The sequence below is a fragment of the Acyrthosiphon pisum genome, chromosome A1 (genome assembly GCF_005508785.2).
Source record: "Acyrthosiphon pisum isolate AL4f chromosome A1, pea_aphid_22Mar2018_4r6ur, whole genome shotgun sequence".
NCBI lineage: Eukaryota > Metazoa > Arthropoda > Insecta > Hemiptera > Aphididae > Acyrthosiphon > Acyrthosiphon pisum.
This window is the reverse complement of record NC_042494.1, coordinates 34,460,765-34,484,341: the sequence shown is the minus strand read 5'-3', so window position 1 is coordinate 34,484,341 and position 23,577 is coordinate 34,460,765. Positions and strand designations below refer to the sequence as shown.

The window sequence follows — 23,577 nt, the reverse complement described above, 5'->3', positions numbered from 1 at the left end:
AACTTCCGCACGTGCGTGCTTTCGTCTTAATTTAACTTCGACAGTGACGATTTGTTCAACATTTTGTCGCACTGACTTTTTAAAACTTTTCTTTAATTCATTTTGAAGATAGAAGGAAACGTTTGGACGGAAAAAATAGCTATTTCCATCGTCTTGTCATTTAGGTTTTATTCGGTGTATCGTTTCGATAAACGGTTGAAAATGCATTGAGTAATCGAATATTAGTAAAGAAAAACTAAGCATAACAAACTTTGAAAAACTTATCAAAGACTTTGGTTTACGTGCTTAGACTATTATAAAAACAAGTAAAACCCTTCTAGTATAGAAGAATAATAGATAGGTACCTATTCTGATACAAAAGTGTTTAAATACAAATTAAAAGAATATTAGTGATTATACAAAACAATAGATTGGCAATAGTTCGGTGTAAATAAATAATTGTAATTAAGTAATTATTATAGATAGGTATTGAAATGTACACTTTAGAAAATAAAAATTGTGCATCTAAAAATAAAACTGATATAGACTTAATAACTACAAATTAATAAAAATGCAATTATAATATTATGTAAAAGTTCGGGAAGCTGTAGACAAGTCAATATGTATGCAAATTTTGTGTAATAATAAACAAAATATTTTTTAATATCATGAAAGTTCATATTATTTGTCAATTCTTCACATTTATAGTTATAACTTATAATTCATAAGTTATAATGAAGATGAATAAAGAATTCCGATAATAATTACAATTTTTTTATGAACTCATCGAGTGAGATGAAACATAATATTGTATTTCTTATATTTTTGATTCGTTATTATCACTTTTTCATAGTTGATTCAGTTATTGCATCTAAATAATTCATTTTTTATTGTATAAATTAATTGTGTAATTATGTGAAATAACAAATAAATAAGTAGGTATAGTAAATAAAAAAATAATTAAAAAAAAAACGTATCCAAGAATATAATATTATCATACAGTAACAAACACATGTAAATAATGTAATACAATAATGTACTAGGTAGATAGCTTAATATAATAATTAATAAATTACAATTATTCGTTAATAAGTATAATATAATATAATATGAAATCCAAAAAAAAGTTTAAAAGGTAATTTTAAGATTTATAACATTAATGAACATTTTGTAAAAAAATTTTAATAAATGGCTGTAACTGACACTAGTATCTATTGTAAATTATTATTTCGTATATAATATTATACAAAATGATTCACCAAGCATTCACCCGTTTTTTAATTAAATTATGTAGTTATTTAAAATCTGATTTTTGAAATTTTTAAATATGCTTAAAGACCTTCTTTTCAAATTGGTACTATTTTGGTAATTGATTATTGTATGAATATAATTATTATTTTACAGTTATTAGGGTTAATGTCAAAGCACCTTTTGTACCTATTATATTTTGAAGTTATAAAAAATAATTTAAATGGGTAATAAGTAATAAGTAATAATTAAAAAGTAACAAACGCTTTTAATGTTATAAAACATTAAAATATAAATTACGTTGTTTTTTACGATTGAAAAATTATACACTTTATACATAATATTTATTAGATATCACCTAAATTTATTTTTAAAAATAGAAAACTATTATAAATATAAATTAAATTAAAACTGGTATAATTGTAAAAACATAAAATAGTTTAAAATTTTAAATTATAATGTTCAAACTGCAGTATGAATTTTACATTATGGAAATCACTTTAAATTGTAATAACAAACAAAAAATTTAAATTATATTTGTGTATTCAATAAATATTACTTAACGAGCTATTTAACATGGCGTAAATTACCCTGATAAACAACATACTATTAGAGCAATTACATAATTGTTGTTGGTGGCATAATAATATAAGCAAAAAATATATAATAACCAGAGTACCTAGTTTATGCATTCAATAAATATACGATTCAAAACAATTATGATCTTTTGAATATTATGCTCTTATATTAAAAAGTGTATTTTCGTTTATTTCTTTTAATGAATACTTATTATGAATTCAAATCATTACTATTAATGAAAACTATAATGAATATTCTTCGGAAAAATTTTAACACTCACAAAAACCTAAATGTAATTTTAACGAATAATGGTATATACGTATTAATAAGACTATATTAATTTATAATAAATTAGGTTTTGTAACTGAAATTTGACATGTATAATCTATACACAATATTCATATTTTATATTTTCTTCGATGTTTATGTATATGAGACACATCTTGATACTTTTGAATAAATCTGTATTACTGAGGTATTTTTTTTTTTGTATTACAAAAACACAATCCGTACAATAAGAAATTGGTGTAATCGGTTATATTATATTATAATAGCTTGAGTAGAAACCTCCCTGTGACGCGTGATGTTTACCCCCTAATGGAGGAAAAGATATTCTAGCATATTTTTTGCGGTTGTATATAATATATTCTTGTTTAAAAATAAAATATGTTTTTTTATACTTACGTAATTCAAAGTTTAACGTTTGACAAAAATGAATCTGGTCCAAATTTATTCAATTTCATAAGTAAAAATACGACCTTAAATCACATTTTTACATGGAAATCTATTTTCGAGTATGTACTTAAAATTAATAAAAGAACTATCAGCGCATCTAAGTTGTTTCGAAAATCATATTCTTGTCGTGGATTTGTGATTTTTCACAGTTGCTTTATCCAAGTTACGTTTGTGGGGTTTCAACAAAAGGTTCGAGTTACGTTTATACTGCATCTCAATTATAGCTACAAATTATATGATTTCCTATTACTTTTACAGACTGAGAACCAAAAACAGTAATTTACATAAAGAAGATTTACAAGTAAATTTCCAAACACATTACCATCTTTGAATATTATTGTTTAAAATATTTCGGAAAGCTAATCTATACAATTGTCATTAATAATTTATTTTATTTTATTTATTTATTCACTAAACAATTATTGTTAATTATTTTACATTATTAGTGATTCACCCCCATTTTTCTTTTGATACCTAATGAATTTATTCAAATTCTAAATTTCGGAATTTTTAAATATTCTCATATACCATATTTTCAAATTGTTGAATTTTAAATACTACTTACGGAGTATCCTGTAGTGATACAAACTTCAATTCTTCAAATGAGAACTCCCATTTTTTACCATGAATTATTTTGTAATTTTTTAGTTATTAAAATGTTTGTACTAAGGATAACAGTCCTTAAGAATAGTTTGACAAAAATATAAAATAGACGTAAAATTGGATCTAGTATTATTGTGGGTAGGTACTTGCGCTATTTTTACAAATTATTAATATTAATGACCAAAATTGTCATATCACCATATCTTATAAACCTATTACATACTATGGAATTTTTATCCTTGGAACACAAAGTTAAATAACACAAAAACTACGTATACGAATTTTGATTCTAATTCGTCAACATTATCAGAAAAATTATCCACTGTATAATTTACAGTGGTAAATGGGTGTTCTAATTTTAAAAGCAGAAGTTTGTATCTCCATATTCCTTTAGTAGTACCATAAATCTCAAAAATGTAAAAGTGCTTATTAAGCACTATAATATGGTCTTTAAAATTTCAAAAATTAGACCTTGAATAACTGCATTATTGAAGAAAAAAGGGATGAGCATGCTTGGTGAAACAGTGAATCCATCCTGTATTATAATATACTTAATACATCTGAATAGCTTAAAATATCTCTGTTACAGTGTCGCTATTTCGTAAAAAATTAATGTTCAGCTATATTAGCTGTATCGTTCGGTGATATCTGTAGATAAGGTATCGAAATGGTTGAAGCATACCACCATCCCAGTGATAAAACCTAAATGGTTCACAATTATTTATAGCGGCAAACAATTATTGTGGACACAACTCAGACCAATAGCCGATAAACCGTAGACGCAACTCGAACCTACAGACAATAAATCGCAGAAGCAATTCGGTTGTTGTATATACATATATATTTTTATTTTTTTGGACCTAATTCGAACGCAGCATGAACCACATAGAGAAAATATTGTCAGTCAGTAATTTTCTTATACTCGTATTTTTACATTATAATAAAATTGAAAGAATATGCATTGAAAAATGTATTATGTTTTCAGGTCTTTAAATGTTATAGCCTAAAAACCATATTTATATTTTAACTGTTAAAGTCATATTAATTATCGAATTTGGCAAATTTATGAAACTTATACTATTCTACCACATTTGTTGTTCAGAATTTCAAGGAAAAGTTTAATTAAACTGGATTAGTTAATTAATTTCAGTATAAGAAAACTTGTATAACTCAAAGTACAGGGTAACCCAAACATAAATATTATACCTACATCATATTCACGCGTATTGAATGTTGAATATTATTTTGGTTTTATTTTATCAACTATAATTTAGGTTGGTTTTCAATATATTACGAAGCAAAGACATGATTAAGTGTTTTGGAAAAATATTCAATAAATAACGTACTTTGTTCCTAATATGTGCCTAACACGTATATAAATGCTAAAATATTTATTTAAATCATATAATCGAACGCAAAGTTCATAATTTTCAAAGTTATATTTCAAATTTTACTAACTTACAAATATATGTATATAAAAAATAATTAGATATTTTGATCAAAATTGTAATCAATAAAATGTTTTGATCAAAAATTATCATAAAACAATATTTTAAAAATAAACAAAACGTCTAAGGATAATGAAATCAAATATTATGAGGTAAAACGTCAAAGTAAAATAATATCTCAAAAATAATATTATTATTTTAAATAAAAAAATTAATAATATTTTTAGACATTTACCGTATTGTGTAGTACAATGATATTTTATTTACTGGTAAATAAAATCAAGCTATAGTTTTTCACCATCATATGGAATCATTTTATTGGTGGTAAATATAAGCCTAGGTCTCAGTGAGTGACCCAGTTATATAAATTCAACACCAAATGCGATGAAGAACTCTGCACTTGTTTTGATCAGTCAATAGACAACGAAAGTGAAAGTGTGTGAAAGTTAAAATGGAAAGATTGTGATATTCTTTGTTTTAATTATAAAATATATTAGATATGTACTTACTTTAAAAATAGATCAAATATTTTTAATTTTATTATATAGTATATTATATTGGAATATATTTCATAAGTGACTTTAACGGTTTTGGATTGTAAGTGGATCCTTGATACTATTGGTTTTACAAATAATGTAATTTTTTTTCGTAAAATACTTTTTAGTGTAGTTTAAGTGCTCCAAAAGTTTTATATCTTATATTTTTCGATTTGAAATTGGTTGTAAATTGCACATCACATTTCAAAGTTACAAAGTTGCTATTGTTTTATTTTTTTTAAACTCTCAAAACAATTCAACTCAGAATCATTTTTAGAATGCGACAATAATCGTTTTTAAATTCAATAAAATGATAACACAATAGTTATTAGACATACCTTATAAGCGACCACGAAATATAATTTCCAATGTGGGAATGCTATTTTCTAAATACTTGTGATTTTTCAGAGAAAACTATTTTTGTTTTTATTGTGTTCATTTTTATTTTTTTTGTGGATAAAACTGTTTGAAATATTTAATAATTCAAGTTATCTATCATACTACAGTATTTAGCAACTGACTCAATCAGTGGGGTGTGCTAACTGATCGGTATTCACGATTATATAGATGAAAAATACTGGGAAATTATGATTTATTTGTAAAATTAAAAAAAAAAAAACATTCAAATTAAACTAAATTAAAAACATTTAAATAATGTTTAGGTACTTACCTACGACTGTTAAAACCATTGCATGTCCGATTGGAGGCGTTGTGCCTACTTGACATTCGTAGTAACCACTATCCCTGATTTGAGGATACCGTATTTGTAGTGTCCAGTCTTCGTTCTGTGGTGAATGTATTGCTTGGAATCTTTGGTCACTAGTATATGTGTACCGGCCCACGGTTAGCAAGTGAATACCTCGATGTCGAACCCACGAGACCTAAAATAATATTAATTGATGTTTGACTTAATATGTTTAATTAACGGGGATGTTCTTGTAATATTATAAAAACCAATATTAACATTTAATTAGGGTATTAATAGCTATATTTTGAACTGGCTTATGAAGAGAGAAAGACATGAGTATTATCACAACATGTATATATATAATATAGGTACTCGTAGAATAACATTTAAAATACCTCTAGGCAATGTACTTATTTATGTTAAAACATAATTTATATATATTTTATATACATTTTAATTATGATCAATAAATTAATATACGTATATGAAATAATTATTATACATTTATAGTATACATAAATTCAGATTTGATAGATAATAATATATTGAACAAGTTTAACAATACAATCAACTCAAAATAAGTGCCTGAGAAATTTTTAAATTCAATGTTTATTTTAAAGTGAAACATTGAAAGACGGAATGTAATTAAACTCCTCAAGTTTCAATTTATAAATGTAATGCAATTTATTCAAACTATGTAAACAACAACAAAAATAAGTAATGGAACTATTAAATATTGACGCTTAAAAAAATTTTGTGCGCATTATGTTTATAAGATAAATTATAAATATAAGGTTTTTATAAAATTCATCATTAAAAAATAAAAAGTATCAGGATAGGTTGTCATTATTTTTATGCAAATCGCATGAATAACGATTTGTCAGATACCTACGTACGATATTTTAATGTTCTATTTAGTAATAAAATTATACCTTTAACGTTCTTAAGAAATGTTTTAATAAACACACATAAAGGAGGAACGATAATATCAGTATTTTAATTTTGAGTTCTGATAAGAAAAAGTGATTGAAAAAAATATTATTGTTTATTTTTACTGAAACCAATAGTATTATTATACCTAAAAACTAATAAAACTAACAGATTTGAACTGTACAGTAGGTCATTCGTTTTGAACAGCACAATGCAAAATATTGGCTATAATTTACAATTTCATTTTATGTAAATGTAATCCAAACTGAATAAATAATAGAGTGTATGGCAACTTTGGATAGTTATATGATTATTTTAACCAAAGTTAGGTTCTTGAGAGAATATGTAAGTATTTTTATATCTTGTATATAACAAGTAGGGTTTTTAAATCCTCGCCATGAATTTGTTTAAGTGCTTACAGTTTGTTGAAGTTCACACGATGAGAAGACATATGTCAAGTATTAGTATACATGCTACAGATTATAATTAAATGTTACCTATTAAAATATATCTTGTTCAATTTGACAAATAACACTTGCTTGGTCTTTTTCTATAAAAAAATGTCTTTAGCGTACATAAGTTTATGTTTGCTATATATACTGTCAATTTTTAATTTAATTAGTTCCGTTTTAAAGTGTTCTACTAGACAGTGTCAAGTGCTTATATCCAAGGAGATTTTCTTTCAGAAGATAATATGTTCAAAGAAATGCATCCGTACAACGTATATAAGAAATTTAATTCACAGTTGTACACAGGGAATTGAAACGTGTTATTTCTTTATTAAAAAAACTTAGTATTTTCTCGTTTTTGCAAGTTATTTATACTAACTTTTGCACATCTATATACACAGAAGATTTTGTAAAATATTTCTCAAGCCTCTGTAAAATTAAATTCAAAGTTAATTTTCAAATCAAAATAGTAAAAAAAAATCGAGTTAATTATACACCGAAGAAAACGACAAGAGCAACACTGATGTAATTTTCAAATGGGACAAACAATTAAAACAATGTAACAGTTTTTCTTTTTTAAATTTTATTTTGACAATTCACGTCGTTTTCGATTTTTAAGCGACTTGATTAAATTAACGAAATCGGTAAAACGCGAATTATAACGAAGCTCTCGATTATCCTCCGTACAAACTTGATTATACAAAAATATTATATATACGAGACACGATAACTTGTCTAATGTCTACGCACTACGCATAGACACATTTCACATTAATTCATATTATGTATGCGTAAAATAGTCATTCCGACAATGGCGGCAGACAAAAGTACAAAAGTGCGCGCGCAACTGTCGTAATGATATTAGGGCCACGAAGAGCGAAAAGCGATACAATATCCAAACCGACTGCTGGAGACGAGCTCGGGAAAGAGACCCTGACCCGACGTCGACGATAACGACGCTCTGTTAATTATATTATTATAATATTTATACCATTATTGAGATCTCGTTATCCCATAGACTCGTCGACGGTCCGTCGTCGAACCCGTGTACGATAATAACAGTAATAATAAATTGAACGACAGTATAATATTATACTCTGTTTTGGTACAGCCAAGAATTATTTCGGGTACCTATCGCACTCACCCGGACGTAAACTATTGCGGTCCCGGGCGGCGCTGGTAGAAATAAACTAAACTATTATAATATTATGTGATAATATTGCAAACGATAAGTCTATATACCATGCCCACTACGATGGGTCGACTGGTTGTTTAATTATTATATAATAATATTATTTTTAAGGAAAAGTACGATCTTTGATCGTAATAATATCAGGATAAAACGCATATCATACAATTTCGCACACAATTTTTACAAAAAGTATATAAAATATATTTGATTAATGTAGTTAACGATTTTAGATGATATCATCCGAGAGACAGTGGAAACAGTGGATTACGGTAGAAGTATATAAAATCGAGCAGGTAGGTATAACGTATAACGTACAGCACATACTATTGTATTACTGTTTTATTATTACGACGCCAAAGAATATTATTGTGAAGTTTTGTTCACTTATTTTAAAAGCGAGACATTCTTCACCGGTAAGTACAATGCGGAGTTTCTGATCAACATCCCCGAGTGCTAGCTTTTACCCGAAGTTTGGAAAAACGCCATAAAAATTCAATTATTATTTTTTTTATTTTTGTAATTTCGTAATTGCTGCACTAAATCCTCTCGGGGCTGGTAGAAAAAAAAAGAAAGAGAAAAAATAATAAAATAACCGACCAACCCTCGAGGCACGTGCTGCAGCATATTATTCGTCGCCGATTTAATATAATATATATATATATATATATATATATATATATATATATATATACATGTCAGAACTGTGTGGTTTGCACGAGTGTGACTGTGGTGTGTGCATTTATACATTCATGTATACATCAACATTCAACACGCTTGGGCGAAAATCCTATTGAAAATTCCATCGAGCCACGGCGCTAAAATCGAATGCGATAAACGCTGAAGCCATGTGTATATTATACTATTATTATTATTATTATTATTATTATTATTATTATTATTACTATTACTATTACTATTACGACGACGACGACAACTATTATATATACGAGCAAAAACCATCGCTGTCGTTGTCGTCGTAACACATTATACGGCGGCGGGGTTGCGGACTCAGCAGCCCCCCTGCTGCCATCGCCTCCTCCAGCGCGAGAGTGAGTGCGCGTGTATTTATTGGCAACGGGTTTTATGGCGTTTGTAAGTCTTCGGGCGGGGAGGTATGAAAGAATGACGACGACGAGACACTAAATCTCCCCTGTGCGATACTGTGTGTGTAAACTCGTATCGGCGTGTGGGTGTGTGCGCGTGTGTGCTTGCGTCTGCGAGCAGCGCACGTCATGTGTGCAAGGTGTCTCGGTTGGGTCGCTAGATAAAACGGTCAACGGTTTTTTGGCAACTCACCACCGGAACCAGAGCCAACTTCCGGCGGAATCGGTGTGCGTAATGCGAGGACATCGAGAGACGTTGCCGCCACCGCCGAAATCAAACGATCATTATTATATATTCCCGTGACACCGTCAGCCGCACGGAGTAATAGATTTTAGACGGTTTTATATTATTATTATGACCTTCGGTGTCTTGACGCATAATATAGGTAGGTACGTAAATAATAATGATAATAATAATAATAATAATGTAGGTACCTCGAAAAACATTGTTTTAACCCACGTAGATTTTTCACGTAATTTCTCTACGACTAATCGCGATTGGCCACCCGCCAGCGATTATAGTCGCGGTTAAACTATATACACTGTTACCGGTCCTCCGCCTTGTCTTTCTTATCGCGGTACGCCGATAGTATTATTATTATTACAATTATTATTTAATTTTATATGACATATTATTATTAGGTATTGTGTTTGCTCCGTTTACATCGATCAATACTAAACGATTAGGTGTCACCCTATATTATATTATTATAATCGCCGCTGTCAACGATTTTTGAATTTATAATATTACGTTATTGTTGCATGAGTTTGAAATGACAAACAATTAGTGTATTTTAAAGAAATACATTTATAATACAATGTGTGTGAAAATCAAAATCAAAATGTCATTTTTACATTTTATTCATTAATACCTATCATAAAGCATTATTGGTTCTGTTCGAATTCATAATATTTTCATCTTCGGTTGGAATGATTTAAACAACATTTTTTTTACAAATCTTTTCCTAGTCATTAATTTTTCCCATTACTAAGATATCTTTTGTATACTATATACCATGAGATAATATTTTTAAAAGAAGGTAGTCAGATACCTAATACTTATGAAAAATTATATTGCCTCCTACCTAATTTATGAATATATACTTTATAGTTTTTATTCATATTTTATTACGATTCATAACTTTTGAGTTAAAAATATATTTTTTTTGCCTCACTATACACCATGCTTGGAAAATTTTAATTCTTTCTATAATTTCCGCAAAACTTATTACTCATTCATTACTACATTTTTTCTCTCATTCAATTGGATAGAAACATTTGGGCGCTTGAACCTAACTTTTTTCGTTTATTTAATAGTATGAATTGTAAAACCTATTGTTTTATCAACAATTCGAGAGCATAAAATGTATAAATCACTACAGTAAAGCCTATCTATTTAATAAGAGTTGTCTTGGTTAAAGACTACAATAGAACATATTTTCAATGACGGAAAGCCAAAAACCAGCGTATGCTGTTCATAAATCATAAATGACAAGGGAAAACATCACGAATGATATCGATAATACGGTAAAAGAATGTGGTTTACAATTGGGATAATTACAACCCTGTACCAATTAAGAGCAACATGTGTATCGGGCTTATAGTATAATAGAACATGATCTATAAAGGTGGGATTCTGGATAAACATTTATTATTATTCATCATTTTACATCGAGAAAGTTTTTGACGAAGAGTGTCTGATTTATAAACTCATTCTAATGCAGTTACCCTTCACAAGCTTGGTAATGTTATTCTTATCTAATCGAATCTTTCAAGTCAAAAAAGACTCAATAACGTCCACTATCAGGAATATTCATACTGGGGTACTCCAAGGATCTTGTTTGTCATATCTCTTCTTCACAATTTACATAAATTACATACAAATACACCAAGGTTTTAAAATTACACTATTTTCGGATGATACCATATCGTACGCTTCAAGCAACACTAACTACCATGGTTCCATATTTGGAAAATAACAGTAAACATGTCTGAAATGCAATTATATTTTCAAACAAATCCTTGAATGACACCAATAAATATAAACAACAAAGAAGTCAACTTTTCAAATATTATTTAATATTTAGGAGTCCAGATAGATAGAAATCTAAATTTTTCAAAGCATATTACATCCATCGCTAACTAAGCAAAAGCCGTACAATTTTCATTATACCAGCTGTTTAGTTTTAAAAGCACTTTCTTTTTACAAACCAACATTTACCTATAACCGATTTGTATTTGATCAATCCTGCTATATACAGCACCAATCTGGACATCCAACATTTTCATCACAAAATGGAAAAATAGAAGCCATTCAAGATACGTTTTAAAGAAACATCACAGGAAGTTACCGGTTTTGTCAGCAATAAGACAAATACAGAATTGATCAAATATTCTTATATCAATCATGAATAAAATAATAAATATCGAAATTCATTCTAATATTAAAAATAAATTGTTGATTACACCATTCGTAAACTTGAGAAATATTAGCCTAACATCATCAACAGCGCCAAGATTTAGATCCAGTCCAATATAATTTTGTAGCTAAATAACTTATGCGTAACTTACAAACTACTTGTATACAACATCAAACTTTCTGGTAGGAACCCGGTTTGAAATAGAATATGTTAGACATTTTAAAGCAGGATGAATACTCTTCGGAATCATTCCATTCACAACCTTCAAACGATTAACACTGTTTTGGAGAAGTCAAGAACTAGGAAACCGAAATCCACAGGCATTGCATGAGGACGCTATACTATCATCATTGACGAACCAATCTGTCGATATATGTTTATGAATAATTTTTTTCTTTATTGTTATAACCGTGTTATAACTTATTCATATTCATATTCTTATTATTATTATATACTCGTATTATAATACTATTATTAATTGTTGACTATAATATTAAAACATTTTATGTATATTCTCAATATTATGCATTGGCTCTGTGCCTTAATAAATAAAGAAATATGCAATTCATTTTATTAATAGATAATTTATTATGAAATTTGTATTGCATGATATTCATATTACTCAACAATTTATATTCAATATGTATACATATAAAGGTTTTTTATAATACTCACTGTATAATTTATGTTATAAAATTGAATTTCTCGTGTGAATCATTAGTATATAATCATGAATGGATTATTCAGTATATAAAGGACATTTTAATGAAACGCAACTGATAATTTGTATAGTTGCTGAATGAGTTCAAGATATACCATAAATTATGTAGGTAGTAACTAAATTGCTTTTCTAAGCAGGTCAATATGATATTCTGATGAAATTATACCTAATTGTTTTATTGTGTAATTTTGTTGTGTGTTTATTTTTTAGAGTTTTAATGAACACTCAAACTAAGAAATAAAAACAAATAATGTTAGATATTTTTGAAAAAAAAAAGATTAATATTATTATTAATATTGTTTGTACTTGTTGATTAATATTTTTAAACTAACGTTTTTTTTTTTTTTTTTTTAGAAAAAGTTGTTAATAATTTTTTATGCTTACTATTAAAAAGATATTAAATACATTTTATTCAGTAAATAAATTATATAAATATTGAAAACATTTGATTTAACTAAATTTCTCATAGTACATTATATTGTACCTAGCTTATATTAATTTAAAGTCGTGCTTAGTTTATTTAATATTGATTGTATATTTACATATAATAATTAGGTTTAGCACTTTTACTTTTCAATAGAGGTTTTACAACAAAAAAAAAAAAAAATCATCATTGGAAGACTTAACGCTATTCTAAATATATGCCAGGTAATTTTTTTTTATGATTTATCTTTGGTTTCTATTTATACAATTACGTTTGTATTTATATATAGTTATATTATTTTATTGCGTTTATGATAATTAAGTTCAATTCAAAAATTGAAATCAAACAATATTCTGAAATACTAAAATAACACAGGTAAGTTGTAATGTTGTATTATATTATGTTTACAAAAAAAAATAATATCTATCGAATCATTATGGGAGTTATTAAAGTACATAACAATGGTTTGTGTGTACTAAGAATAAAGAACATACCAAATAAAATTTAAAAGTAAGTCTTCTATATAAAAATTGCTTGAAGTTATTTTTAAGAATATGTTTTAAGATTACGAAATGTACCATACTACCATCAGAAACAAAACGGTAGTTATTAAATTGCATTTGCCCATTAAAAATCTTCGTATTATGCATGAAACTAATATTGTTGTTTGTTGAAGGAGTCTACAAAGTATAAACATGATATATTATTTTTAAAACCAAACTTAATATTCTTATTTATAAAAAATCGTATTAAAAAAACAATTATCAGAAATGTATGGCCATATGGAATATAAATATGGGGACATGTAAAATCTGGGAATATTAATTGTCAGGATAAAACAAGTCCAGACAATACAAACCTTATACAAGCCAATACGATACTGGACGGCTTTTTCAGTCCATCGCCTTAAAACGAGTTAAAACTATCTCATAGTACACGGCATAATATTATGCTGCCCTCCACTACAATCTAATACTGCCAACAGTTAACAAATGTACAAAAAAATCATTGTAAAAGAATTTACTGAAAATGAATAACCACAGTAATCCACTCATTTACAACATGTTATCAACATTATCAGAAAACATCTATCGTCTACGCAGACCTATTAAAGTCTAGCGTTTAGACGTTTAGTCTATTGTTACTTATGCTGAATAATCTTCTCTTCATGTTTTTCATGATATTGTTCTGTTTTTTGTCAATGTTACTTTTTGTACATGCATTTATTTTATGTTAAATAAATACATATATGATTTAATAATTTAACATACTTAAGTTTTCGTTTAACCAACAGGAATTACAATAGTGTAGATACAATAGGTATAATTGTTTGATATTTAGGGCTTAAACTTTTTACGTTTTACTTAGGTATGCATGATAAAACTAGAGTAATTTTAAATTCTAATTTCAAAATTACGTTTCTAAGTATATAATATAATATAGCATAATAATATATTACATTGGTTTGCAATATTGTTATTTGATCAATATTATTGATTTATCCTATTTAATTGAACCTTATTTTTACTATTATCATTTTTTTTAATAGAATGCATTTAAATTGAATAGTTTTTCTGTTTCATAACATTGGAGTATTAAGACTAAAATTCATGTTTCATTTTATGTAGTATTATGCTAGTATCTACTAAGCGATTAGCACCAATTATAAGTTAAAAAACATATTATTTTGTTAACAAAGAGATTTAATAAAATAGTGTCTGAATTATGTGATTATGGATTTTTTTTTTTTACCTTGTAGATTTTCTCTTTATTTAAGAGCTTGATTTAGGGCCGCTTATTTTGTACGCAATTTTAACTAGACTGCTTTTATTAATATTGTTACTGTTATCATCATAAAACCTTTCTTTTCAGTAATCTTTAAAATATGCAAAGACGGGTTTCAAAGAAAATTAAATGTGTATTGTGTTCATTATATTTTCTAAAAAAATGTGCCATTAATTTGGTTTGTCAATAAAATATGTAAACTAGCAAAGTGGCCTAAGTGCATATCAAATGAATTTGATCTTTTCATTAAGTATAAAATAATTATAATTCACTTTATAATAATCAATATTGATGTAAGCTTCATTAATATTTATATCACTCAATTCAATACAAACACAATTTCGGTTATATCAAATCATTAAACACTTTTGTAATTTTTATTTTTCAGTGTTTTAAAATAGCCACGACAAACAAAAAAAAAATGAAAACAGTTATGATTATTTATATATAAAAATAATTTTAGATAAAATAGATGAGGGAGTTTGCAAAATCTAGGAGATTGGCATTTGAAAAAACTCAAGCACCTACAATTTATGATAAGCTTACAGTTACTTAAGTATTTGTGTAACTTTTAGACCAAAATAAATATAGTTAGATAAATACAATTACCCCCTTTCGTTATCCACTTACGCCGCCTCATCTCTAGTCTACCAATTAAACTGTAGATTTTCATTTTTTTCGACTAAGTTTCTGTTGCAATGCCAATCATCGTGTTATTTATCTATAATATTTATTTATTAATGTACATTTTACAATTACCCAGAGGGATTTTCAATAAATAAATAAATAAAATAAATAAATAAATTGTATGATTAATATTATAGCGAAATATGTGTATTGTAAATTCTAAAGATTCAAAATACTGTATAGGTATATTATAATGTTCACATAGAAAATGATTCAAAAGTTAATCTTTTAATGTAAAAAGTATAAAATATCGAAATAATATATCAATAGTTAAATACAAACTTATACACGCAATATGATATTAAATGTTAAATTTAAACTTAAAACGTTTGATAAAAATACGTATAAATATTGAAAAAGAAACTTTTAAAGGTTAAAAGAAAATATTTAAAATACATGATATATTACAATAGGAATACTTATAAGTTATAATATTATGTTATGTAAAATATAAAGGTATTTAAATTTATTCAACATTCCTTAATATTATATAAAACGCGATACGAAAACATTGATTTTAAAAACAGTAATATTATCTTCTAAGTAATAAGTGTTATATAAATGGACACTTAATACTTGAGAATTTAAATCAAACGACGGGTTTTTTCGTTTTTTCAAATATTCTTCAAACGTACCTACATAAGTTTGAATTTAATAGGTACTAAACATTTAATTTGTTTTATAATATAAAATACAGTCGAATCACGGAAATAACTTAAAAATCTTTACTAATCGAATTGTTTTAAATTCGGCCAATATTCCATTATTTGTTTTTTTTTTTTTTGAAAATAAAAATTTAATATCACAAGAATAATATAGTTGAATTTATTGGAGACTTAGTTTTTCATATTTCATTCGGCATTAATATTTTGTCAACACTCGCTAGTTGTACAGCAATTGGAATTTTTAGCATTATTGCATACTTCTGTTAAATATTTATTATGTGTTTATGTATGCATAATAATATCTTATAAAATACTTCATGAAATTTAATTCGTAGATAGGAATTATCTTTTATACAACTGAATATTTGTGGGTTTTCATCATATTAATATGATGTATTATAATAAAATATTATATACATATTAATAATGTTTTTAATAAATACCCAAATTAATTAATATAAATGGAAGTAGTCATGTTTATTTGTTCTTTAAAGATTGGAAATGTCTGAACTTAATTAAATTATAAATATCTTATTTTTATATGTAAACTGTACTACATTTTATTTTATATAATGATAACCTCGTTATAAGTCAATGTATTAATTAACTATATATTATTTTGAAAGCTTATAATATAATATTAATTTGTTTTACCGCTAATACTTTTACGCATATTAGTTCATATCAATCTATTTTGATTTTCATATTAGCATAGTATTCGGGACATTACGACATTGCATGCATATAATTATGGCTCTAGAATAAATTACTATCAGGATAAATACTAAAGCCAATCGTTAGTAGGTATGGAGGAGGTAGAAAACTATTGGTTTTATAATTTATTATTTCATGCTGATTACATTTTTTCAGGACAGTGACAAATATGAGTTGCAAAAGTTTTGTTTTATCGTACATGTATTATTTTAATCGATCGAAATTCATATAAATGTTACATAATGTATCGATTTCAAATCGACAAAAAAACCTTTACTGGAATTCCCCTAGAAGTTTTGGTAAAAACTGAAAATATTCAACAGAAATAACTGAATAAAGTCGGTAAAATGTATGACCCAAAAGTTTCAAAATGTCTCGAAAGTAATTGTCCTAATAGTTTTAAAATTTGAAGGTCCTCATTAACTAAAGGTAGGTGAAAACTTTGTCAGTTTTCTTTTTTTTTTCTCGACGTTTTCGACTTTGATTATCAATAATCGACAGTATAACATTGAATAAGATGGTAGAGTCAAATTGATGATTAGTGATATGAAAATCATCTTCTACAGTCCAGTCATCTTTGATTTCAGTATGGGTATATTTGTAGAGATGAAAATATAATTTTAAAAATACCATAGAGGTTTTAAATTTAAATTTTTACTTTATTTTCAAGATGGTTTTAAGAATTATTTTATCTCTGATGTATGAACTTCTACTGTATTCCCCCTCTACATTAGATACAAAAATTAAATTCCGGAAACATTTTAGTTGCAAAGCGAAATGAACACTTTAATATCTCGTTGGTTCTACTTATGATACAACAGTTAGACACAAAAGATTTCGACAGATTGTTACTGCTTTGTAGACGCTAAGTATTGTAAATTAAATAATGTAGAGTACACGGTGTTTTTACTACGTGTTTCTAGAAAATTGTTGCGATAGGACGCCTTTGTTGTGAAAAAAAAAAAAAAATGAAATGTTTTCATTTTGCAAAGAGTCGGTGAATAGGTATCTGGATTGCTGGATACGGTTTTTGCGGAACGTAATTGTATGCGTGCATACATTATAATAATAATAGCGACGAAAAAATAATCCACCGCGTTCTTTGAACTGTACACGTTTAATGTGCAAACATTTAACACCCCGGTTTCGGGGTTATTTCGTTTAGTGAGTCGGATGTATTTACAACACGCTGCACATGTATAGTAGGTATGCCTCTGGCGGAGGAAAAAAGAACCACAGCCAAAACAGGACTATGTGATGACGAGGATATGGGCATTCTGTGTGAGAGTGTGGGTGGCTTTGATTTTGCATTACAATATTATTATATATTCTCGGGCACGCAGAGGGCTGAAATCGCGTACACATACTCACACAGAGTCTGTGAGTATGTAAGTATATGTGTGTGAACGTGTGCGTGTGATGGTCCCACCCCGAAATTATGAGTCTCGCGGGAAATGAGTCGTGACCAGAGTGGTGCGCGCACACACAGACGAATATTATTCATCGTCGCTCTCCTGCTTGCGCGGTCGTGGGTCCCAAAACGCGTCGTTGGGATTGTTCTGCTAAACGGAAAACGTGGCAGCAGCGGTATCGGAGAGTATTTCGACGGTGGATTAAGTGCAGTGATAAGTAGGGAGGAGGGGGATGGGGGTGTAAAAGCAGACGTACATCGGTCTCTGATCTACGATCCTAAGCACAGATTTATCATTCCGTGCACCGTGCCCGAGGACGCAGTCCGACATCCACCCACCCTACCCCACCCACGGACCATTGAGTTTTTGCGCTCACTTGTCCCTTGAGGAAGCTGCAGTTTTCGTCATGATGGGATTATATATTATAATATTGTATAGTAGTATTCTCCGAGACCTATCTGTTTAAGGATCCACAGGTTTTCCACCCTTGATAAAATACAATCTACTCTCCTCGGGGTGTGTGTGTGTGTGTGTGTGTGGGTGTGTACATAAGAACGTGTCCTATCGTGTGCCGAAACTATAATTGCCACGCCGTGACGTCTGTAAACACAATTGTTTTGTACCTGAATCGCTTTTTCCGCCGACGCACGATGACGTCGGCCACACGTTTACCAAAATAAAACTAATTGCTTTTTTTTTTTTATTATAACCACCGCTTTTCTCTTTTTGCTCATTCTCTGTATTCCTTTTTTTCTCGTATCTATATAATATTTTAAAATCGCGTTTACTCCACGCATTGCGGCCACTCGGGAAACACAAACGACGTAACGGTGTTTCCTGTATACGAGAAAAGAATACTGTTCGCCTATGCCGCGTTGATCTCCGTCCACAATTTATATCGGCGACTCTCGAATGTATTTTCGAAATAAATCCTTTCTGAAAGATCGCAGAGATAATTTTGTTTGAACACCCATTATTATCCCTAATAAATTATTAACTTGTATACATTTCTTACGATCTCGTGAGACATAAACTTCCCACAAAATAGTACAAAAGTATTTCGTATAAAAATGTACAAATTGTGCTGTCCGTAAACTTTAAAATTTACGTTTAAGCTTATGTTTTATGTAATGCGTAATTTTTGATTGCAAATTAAGCGATTCTTACTTCCAGATAAAAACTTAGAAATTCGTTATTTAATATAATAATGTGATTATTTAATATTTCATGTGGCTTGACTCATAAGTAACTATAGCAATTATTATTTGTTTAATTTTTAAAAGAAATATTGTATAAGTGGGCACTTTAAAAATTAACAATAATTTATAAAAACTGTTCAAATTTATTTTAAAACGAATAAAAATTTAAAATATGAATTAATTTACTTCAGGTTGTTTCTTTTTACAATTTATGTTATTGTTTATTATATTATAAGTTGTCTTTAGTATGTAAGTTACATATTATAAAAACTAATTACAATTTAAAAATAATTATAATATTAAAAATATACCCAAAGTGTGGGCTGTTTAAATTTGATAAAATTTGACTGCTTTACATATTTATATAAAAATGAAAATATTGATACTTTTAGTCGGTATAAGTTATAACAATTATATGTAAAATAATTTAAAAACATATCACTGAATGATAACGTTTTGAATAACCCATGTTAAATTTACTTTCTTACCTTAAACATAAATGTATGTATATGAATATAAATAAACTTAAGTATATTTCCGACGTATGTTCAATAACAGTTTATATTTATATCTCTGTTGTTACTTTGTTACTTGTATGCAATTAATAATATGTGTATTATCAATATAAGCTTAATTTAATGAAATTTAGTGATATTAAATTATTTAAATTACAAATCTAAACACAAATTTATTGAGCTTAATCAATTGTGGTATCTAAATGCAATACAAACTGCATCGCTCACACTTAATAAAGCTATTATAACTAGAAAAATATTTTTTTTCTCACTTATCGATTACTTTAACATTAAAAACTAAATAAATCTCATTCTATGTATAAAAATTATTTTCGTTAGTAAAAAAGCCATCAATCAAAATTTCGTGCGCACTCTCTTTAGACATATAACCATTTTGCCCCAATTTAAATGACACAACAAGCACTTTCAAATATTGGGATAAATGAGTAATGAGTAAAATAAACGTGGTACTTTAAAGGAATATTATTGATATTTTGGAATTGAATCGTATTTGTCTGTCTATAATGGGTTGTAGGCTACAATGCACATAATAAATAACTCTGTTGAATAATGTTTTTTTTAACTGCATTTCAAAAGAAATACCGTTTTTTATACACCATACATACATTTTTCTTTATATTGAACTTTATTCCAAATTGTTCAAACAAGCAAAAAATAGCTATAAATGTCGATTCAAATATAATAACAATTTGGTATTTAAATTATTTTGAAAGAATATTTTGGATGAGTTCATTCTAGATACATCTTAAAATATCCATTAAAAAATAAAGATTATTGATTTATTTAAAAATTATTATATGTTTATCTAATTTATTTGATTTAAAGTCACAAGATAATAATATATTTCAATTTTATTATAATTTAAATGGGCCTTGTTTCTTAAAACAAAACAAAGTATCTTTGGATTATGTACAGCCTACAAAAATATAATATGATAACAGTGATGTAGATATAGTTACATTAAACAATAATATGTAAATTAATATGAGACCGGTGATTCAATTTTGGCAATGCACATAATACATGGAAGGCTAAATTGCGTAGAAGACAATAAATTCTAAAGCAATTACCTATATGTTCCAATAAATTTAAAAGAAGAAAATATTAATAACGGTGTTATTCTGATAGCAGAAATACCTTTGAGTAGGTTCAAATAATATGATAATTATTAACTGTTATATCTTACCGCTTGCCCCAATTTAAATAAAATGTATCAGTGACATTTTTTTACGTTCAAAAATAATTACTTTGAGATCAAACAATTTACACGTGTACCTTTTTATATTAATGATAAATTTAACCTGGCCATATACAATGCACAATAAAATATAAAATATTAATAGGTAGGTAGATATATATTATAATTTATACATTCAATAAATAATCACCTATAGTAGGTACAAATTAAAAAATAATATTTCTTCTTGTATTATAATATATTATGCTTGAGTTATTAAATATAGTTTATCAATAAAAACAAACTATTAGCATTTGAATTTGGAATCCAATTAACAATTCAATAAAATTGACAAAAAAATCTCTATTACCATCAGTGAATAACAAATATCTAAAATGCCGAATAGTATCATTATTAAAATTGAAAATACGCTAAATAAACGGCGATAGTGTTAATTAAAAAAAAAAACTAACGATGACCACAACAAAATATATTGTAATATGTTAAAAAGTTTCTTCGGCTTGAGTAATAATGTGTGCTATGTAATGTTAATATATTTTTATGCATTAATGGCCATATATCATGATAAACTTATGTTTATGTCGGTTAAAACGATGTTTTTTTTTTTGTTTACTTGAATTTTTTTTTCGGAGTATCGTTGTGTAGACACGCATAATAATTCTTGACCCAGTTTTGGAACTCGGCCACAACGATCCCCAAAGACCAAATTGTTAATATTTATAGAAAATACCATATGAATGCTAAATATTAAATATTTGACAAGATTGTATCTTCATATATGATAAGGTCAATAGGTAATACACTAATATCCCTCAATTTGTTTGGGTGTGAATGCACAAAGTTGAATAAGTCACTAGGTAGTATAAATTCTTTAATTTTTAATATTTCAGTTGGACTATACGAACAATAAAATTTTTATATAATAAGCTTAAGTGATTATACAATTTGTATTAACATGGTTAATTTGGTTTAACATGAAAACTTGATGACGGAACTCACTCACTGATGACACTCCTGGGTTGTGGTTCTAGGGTTAGGTTTGCTCCCCTTGAGCGGTGGTCGCGACCACTTTTTCTTTTCGGTTTTTTGGCTGGGTTTACGGTCATTGATTTGGTCATAGTTTTTTGATAGGATGTTTGTGTGATCGAGGAGAGGGTTGTGGTAACATAATATGTAGTATTTGATATTGGTTTGTAGTTTTTTTAGGCCTGAGCTTAGTGTTTAATTTGATTGAGGTTTTTGCAAACGAAACATTTTGTTTTGAGTTGTTTGTATTTTGTTTGAATTTGATTTTTTTGCGGAGCTCAAAACTTGAATGCCATACATCCAAATTGGAACCTTGTTTAAAATGTTTAACTATAAAATATTTCTGGTCAGGTGGCACTGCTGGGAGCCTTCCTATTAATGTTATTTTATGTCTAATCTACACTTACTCATTATACCTTGTTTCGTATAGATTGTAAATATACTTTAAAAAAAATACTATAAAATAATTATTAAATTTTATCAAAATTTAAATGCTTATAAACAAAAACTGTCCCTATGTATTTTTAATATTTTTTAACTGATATTGTAACAATATATCAGGCGACTTGTATAAAGTTTTCACGATTTTCACCCAATAAATAACATTTATTGACATTCATAGAAAAAAAAAAAAACCAATAAAATTGTCCCTAAACAGTTGAAAACAAATCAAATTATTTTGAAAAATTTTATCGTGTATAGAAAATGCGAATATAAGCAACCAGTGAAAATTGCATGTATATACGTTCATTTGTTTTAGTGTTACATCAAAAACCAAAATCGATTTGCGTTAAAATTCTCGTTTCCCTTAATTTTGATGTCGTTCTTTCCGTCGATTTTGTAATCTATTGGGAATTTTTAATTTTGACCTCCCGAGAATGCACCAACTAGATTCACTAATACTGAATGAAGAAAATACTGATGAAAAAAATCGAAGCAGTTTTACTGACCCAAATGGTGGTGACCAACATTAAAATAAAATAAAAAAACAAATAAAATAAAATACACACATCATTGTTATACAATCACTCCGCTTACAATCTAAAAAAAAAATATTTTGTTATAGTACATTTTTTTTTTTACACATAATGTATTTAATAATATTTTATAAAATAATGTTTAGCATTACATTTTGTCTGAGTTAATATAATTATGATATCGATTATCGAATAATTATTACTGATGAGTTAAAAAAAAAAATCATATAATTTTGTACTCAACTTTTTCTTTTATCAAAATATGATATGCAACATATAATGTAGTATAATTTTCTATGATTTATATAATTTATATATGAAAG

General features: G+C 27.3%; 1 protein-coding gene across 1 annotated transcript in view; it reads right to left on the bottom strand.

The window, feature by feature from the left end:
• LOC100165947 (zwei Ig domain protein zig-8) overlaps positions 1 to 23,577 on the bottom strand; it is a 294,097-nt gene that overhangs the window by 46,852 nt on the left and 223,668 nt on the right. The window contains exon 3 of the mRNA XM_029486942.1: positions 5,799 to 6,009. Coding sequence (XP_029342802.1) covers positions 5,799 to 6,009 — 211 coding nt within the window. The remainder of the gene's footprint in view (positions 1 to 5,798; positions 6,010 to 23,577) is intronic.